Source organism: Onthophagus taurus, unplaced genomic scaffold (assembly GCF_036711975.1).
Source record: "Onthophagus taurus isolate NC unplaced genomic scaffold, IU_Otau_3.0 ScKx7SY_12, whole genome shotgun sequence".
Taxonomy (NCBI): Eukaryota; Metazoa; Arthropoda; class Insecta; order Coleoptera; family Scarabaeidae; genus Onthophagus; species Onthophagus taurus.
Genome location: NW_027248937.1, coordinates 265,440 through 271,639, shown reverse-complemented (window position 1 = coordinate 271,639; position 6,200 = coordinate 265,440). Strand labels below are relative to the sequence as shown.

The 6,200-nt window shown below is 34.7% G+C and overlaps 1 protein-coding gene across 1 annotated transcript; it reads right to left on the bottom strand.

Annotated features, from left to right (window-relative positions):
• Positions 1 to 4,667: 4,667 nt before the first annotated feature.
• On the bottom strand, positions 4,668 to 5,900 carry LOC111426642 (uncharacterized). The gene has a single exon (XM_023061258.2). The coding sequence runs from the start codon at positions 5,898 to 5,900 to the stop codon at positions 4,668 to 4,670; it is 1,233 nt and encodes a 410-aa protein (XP_022917026.2).
• Between the last annotated feature and the right edge of the window lie 300 nt (positions 5,901 to 6,200).

Genomic DNA, 6,200 nt, shown 5'->3' with positions numbered 1-6,200 from the left:
TATCACATATATGGTCGACAGAATTACCGGAACCAAAAGTGATAGAAAGTTCAAACATGTCTCAGAACGGCGTATAACGTCATAATATCACGTTTTGGGCACATTTTGTTTTTTATCTCCAACATGCTCCAAGATGTCATTTGGCGCCTGAATATCACAAATATGGTCAACAGAATTATCGGAACCAAAAGTGATAGAAAGTTCAAACATGTCTCAGAACGGCGTATAACGTCATAATATAACGTTTTGGGCACATTTTGTTTTTTATCTCCAACATGCTCCAATGTGACATTTGGCATCTAAATAACACATATATGGTCGACAGAATTACCGGAACCAAAAGTGATAGAAAGTTTAAACATGTCTCAGGACGGCGTATAACGTCATAATATCACGTTTTGGGCATATTTTGATTTTATCTCCAACATGCTCCAATGTGACATTAGGCATCTGAATATCACATATATGGTCGACAGAATTACCGGAACCAAAAGTGATAGAAAGTTCAAACATGTCTCAGAACGGCGTATAACGTCATAATATCACGTTTTGGGCACATTTTGTTTTTTATCTCCAACATGCTCCAAGATGTCATTTGGCGCCTGAATATCACAAATATGGTCAACAGAATTATCGGAACCAAAAGTGATAGAAAGTTCAAACATGTCTCAAAACGGCGAATAACGTCATCATATAACGTTTTGGGCACATTTTGATTTTTATCACCAACATGCTCCAATATGTCATTTGGCCCCTGAATATCACAAGTAGTATAGAAACGCCGATTCTAGACCGGAAATTGCACCTCCGCACCTCCGTGACGTCATCAATCCAATGTAAAAGGATAGGGAAGGGTACCAACCTAAGGCGGAGGTGAAAAAAAAATAGGTTGGTATTGGAAAAGTAACTAGATCTGGTGAATTTTTTAAAAAGTAACGCGCCACCTAGTGGCTGGTAGTGGAACTAAACCATTACCAACCAGGTAGACGGTTACCTTTTTTAAAAAAGTAACGCGCCACCTAGTGGTTGGTAGTGGAACTAAACCACTACCAACCAGGTAGACTGTTACTTTTTTAAAAATCACCAGGTCTGGTTACCAACCTATTTTTTCCCCCAAGCCTTTGGTTGACACCCCTCCCTATCCTTTTACATCGGGCGGATGACGTCACGGAGGTGCGGAGGTGCGACAACTTCCTGTCTAGAATCGGCGTTTCTGAAAGATGGCGCGCCTCACAACTCTTGAATGCGCGTGCGCAGGAGCTTGGGAATATTCCGGAAAATAATAATAACACAATTTAATTTTTCCCCCCAATCAACCCAATAAAAGTATTAATAAACATTTTAATTACATAATAAATAGTAAAAAAATAATTAAAACCTTAATGTTATGGTACTTTTTTTACAAATTCAATTATATGAGCGGGCTTCGGTTTACCAACATCCTTTATTATTATTATTATTATTATTATGCACTATACATTGATCTTGTAACCTTCTTGATCGATAATACCCTTAGCGAGCCGGGTAAGTAAAAACGTTGAGAAGCAAGCCGCCCCCGCTTCTAACTCCATCACAACGGAAGGTGACGACCATGCGCAGCTCGACGAAGACGTTTTCCATGAACAATAAATAGGGTAAATCCAATTCAACTTCGAATAAATTTTTTCTTTGGTTTAAACTCACAAAGACTGAAAAAAAAGAAGAAAAAAAAACACAGAGACGACTATGAGACATTGCGCGCGGTTTACGTTTGACGGGTAAATCCAACTCAACTTCGAATAAATTTTTTCTTTGGTTTAAACTCACAAAGACCGAAAAAAAGAAAAACACAGAGACGACTACGAGACATTCCGCGCGGTTTACGTTTGACACGTTCGATTTCTAAAGTAAAACTGATTATGAGTTACGCGATACAATGCTTTCCTCGCCGGGGGGGGAAGTGTCAACTTACGACAATCGGCGCGGCGCATCACCAAGTAAAGTGTAATGCACCTCGCCGGCGGAAGTGTCAAATTACAATCGGCGCGGCGCGGCTGCAATAATGCTGAGCAATGGAATAATTGACCTAAATGAAATGCTATACATATATATATATAATTAATATTAAGAAAGTAAAAAAATAATACAAATTATAAAATTGTTTTAATGCATTTTCATTAACAAAAATGATGTACGTGAAAAAAAAATACATTTAAATAAAAGAAGGAAAAGGTTTCGGCGGCTCAGTGGTGATGTAAATTAACGAACTATATAATACAGACTTATTTAATTTAATTTTACGCGAATTGAACCGATAGCTGCAAGGTGAAATATAAATACTTTAAAGACAATAAACCACTGAATCACCGAAACCTTTTCAATTTAATATTAAAAGCCTAGCAGTTGAACGGAAATACAAACAAAAAAGATGCGTGTTTAAGAAATATATAAAACTTACTTATTTAATTGAATTTAAGCGGATTGAATTGATGGCTGTAAGGTGAAATAGAAACAACAAAATGATGTGTTTAAGAAATACATTTGTTATTATTTAATTTTTAAGAATATATAATTTTTATAATACAATTACATTTATATTAATACAGATGAACATCAGGGTCATCGTTCGGAAAGTTTTTACGTTTCAAGCTTCTTGACGAAATCCAATAAATATAGAGGGTGTGTTTTACCAATGTCTTTTGCACCCTTATAAATTATAGACATTTTGCTAAGTTCCATAATTTCTTCGTCGGTAATATCTTCTGCGATGCGTCTTGGTAAATAAATTACGAATCCAGCCTCCAGTTCAAGTACCACGGACGGCCAAGAACACTTTTTAAGCCGTTTCGCACACTTAATCGGGTATGGAGTGTCTGTTTGAAGCGCAGAAATTGATTTTTTCGGTGGGAAATTGCACTGACCCAATTGACTTAGACGAGACATGATTTGTTTCGTAGATTAATAATAAAACGTAACCTGTTAGCTTGGAAATAGCTGTCATACTAAATAAATTATTTAGAACATGTAATTATATGTATGAAAATAATGGGGGTGGGGAAATGTGTAATAGAAGTTTCTAGAAGGATGATGCAATTCGCACGTCAGGTGTTATTGTTATCTAAAATGCAAATCAAGCAGTTTTTGTGTAATAGAAGTTTCTAGAAGGATGATGCAATTCGCACGCAGGTGTTATTGTTATCTAAAATGCAAATTAAGCAGTTTTTATTATTAAATCACCAAAGTTATGTAAAGTTCATTGAACCTCACCAACACTTGTTTCAACATGTTTAAACTTGTTTAAATTAAAATAAATATAATTTTTTAACGCAAGTATTCGTCAACATTCTTAATAGTAGTAAGTTTAAACTCATGAAATCATATCAATATATTCCATTAAGTAATAATTTATTTCAGATAAATTTTGCAAGCAAAATTCTCGAATTAATTTTAACTTATCCTTCGAAAATTGAGTGTTCATAATAAAATCAATGTAATCATTAAAATGCAAATTGTCTAATACTTTTAATTTGTATGAAATTAAAAATTCCTTAGATAAAATGTCTTGAACTTCCATCAAGGTTAATATAATCGGAATAAAAAAATTATTTTCAGGGTCCATATCTTCATATGTGATGCACACACAATTCTCAACGTCTGCAGTAACTCTAAGAATTCCATCCGCTAACGGTATAATTTGGTCAGAAAAGTTCATTTTAAAACGAATGATTTTAAATACATTAATCAATTGTTCCCAATCTTCACGTAGAAAAGAGAGTATATGTGATTTCGATTCTACATCATTCCAAGATTTAAAAATCAATTTCACACATGTTATAAAACCTCTCGCCACACTAATACTAACTTTTATGTTAAATCTATCGATCGAATATAAGGTTTCACCAATAAATTTATTTTCTTTCTCTATATCATCACGAAACTTCTTCCATTGTTTATTAATTGATACCCAGTAAGGGCTTTCAGAAATTTCACACCCAGTGTTAACATCCATATTTCATCAAATTTAGTTGTAAACTGAATACATTAATTTTTTAATTATATGATATAACTCACACCCCCACCCTCTCCCAATAAATTTTACAACTATTATAATAATAAAACTACAATCAATTTTTTATTTAAAAATTATTATATTTACAACTTAAATACAAGTAACATTATTGTGATTATATAAAAATTTTTGTAAAATTAATACATTGTTTTGTGAACATACTGCTGGAGAGCCGGTGTGGAACAACATTGATTGTTGGATGAATTTAATTTAGTCTCATCCTCTTCCGCAAATTCTAACGCAATATCCGTTAGTATTGAATTGCTGTTACGTGTTTTCTAAAACTGCTTCTTTTGATTTCCCTTAACAAATATTTGATCGTAGGAGGAAATTAAGGTATCAATTACATTTAGACCTTCTGATTGATTTATCCACCCATCGCTATATAGCAACCTGTGATGGTTGCGTTCCAAATATCTCACTGATCTTCGATCTCGAACGTTTAACTGTTGGAATGGTATACTAGCTTTTAAGTGTAAATGTATTATGTAGTCGGTGGTGATATCCACAAGAGTAAATTCTTTAACTTCGAATTTAGAATTGATGTAAAACCCCTGAACGTCTACAACCGCGATTTTGAACTTCATATTGTAAACTAACATATGACCTCATGTGTAATTTAATTTATAATTACAGATACCTCCCCACTCAAAGGTTTGTATGTATACATGGATTCTTGGAGTAGTATACAGTATGCTTTTGTATCAGGCGGAAAATCTTTACCGCTTTGAATTTCGATACGCACCTCACATGATGCGGATGGGGCGGCTTCTTCATCGTTATTCTTAGTGGTATCCACCACGAAAAAAGGTCTTTTTTTAAAGCTTGCGAAATCCATAATCGGTTGTTTTCGAGATGTTTCCCAAATATATGGTTGAAATTCGGTATACATTTTATAGAGTTCAACATAATTTTCTTTCGCAAACTCCAAATTCATCGACTCGAATGGATAGCAGTATGAGTTTAGATATACTTTAAGATCTATAATGTTCAAGTGATCGAAAAGTGTACAATCTGAATTCGGCTGATCCTTTCGATTGGTTTGGAATGCAACTATAACGTATTGAGGTCTACCTCTGTTAGTTGTTGACGTGACCGACCAAATCTCTTTATTTCCCTTTCTCATTGAAGGTAGCTCATAAAAAGACCACTTCCGAAACGGTACGGGAATGTTTGCGTTTTTATTTAAACCATCTAACAGCTTCATCTTTATAGATGGGCTTGGGTACACATGTTTCGCCAACAATGTAACCGTTTTTACAGTAAACTCTGCGGTGCTAGAATCGGCTTTTGATGTAGATTTATAACAATTGGAGTCAGTACGACTTCTAACAAATCTAAATTTGAAGCGACCTCTCATAACGTGATTATAGTCCCTAAATAATCCGAAAATATGACTTAATGGGATTTGAAACGTGAAATCCTTGTTCGCACTAACTGTAGGCAAATTTCCTTCGGGTGGCCATTTTAAACCAGCTATTTCTAAAGATTTGCATTCCACTTCGTTTTGTTGAAGTAGGGTTCGAATCAATGATGTTAAACCGGGTTCACGTACCCGTTCGATTTCAGTACCGTTATGCTCAAATGCGATATACTCAAATAGATATGTTGGTAAGTTGTGCGTTAGCTGGATAGTATCAGTTGGATCGTTTAATTTTTCTTTGTAATCTCCCTCAATACGTATATAACTTTCGAAGAACGAAAATAAAACATCTTCTTGGTTTAGTTCAATGGTGAATATATCGTTATTTTGAAAAGAATTTGTGGAAGGATGGTAACTATGCACTTCTTCTCTAGCGATCGAATTATCCACGATGGGTTCGCGGTATATATTTAACTTTTGTGTAGACATGATAACCCAACTGCTCGAGAAAACGTCTGTTGTCCGCTCGCAATGAAGTCTTTCTTTTAACTGATCTAGATGTTCTCTTTCCACCTGAGTTATAATGTTTTCTTTTGATAGATGAACGCTGTTGAGGATCGGTGGCTTTTAATTGGAACAACAGCCCCATTATGAAGTTCGTTTTAATTCTAATCTAATAACAATTTCTTCTCCACGAAAGTTTACCAATTTACCACGCTGATCAAGTAATCTTAGTGTAATGTTCGATATCGGACGATCGGTGTCCACTGGCAAATAAATGGGGTTCCT

What these genes read in the sequence shown, in the direction of transcription:
- LOC111426642 (XM_023061258.2), bottom strand. Translation starts at nt 5,900, where the DNA reads ATGTCTACACAAAAGTTAAATATATACCGCGAACCCATCGTGGATAAT.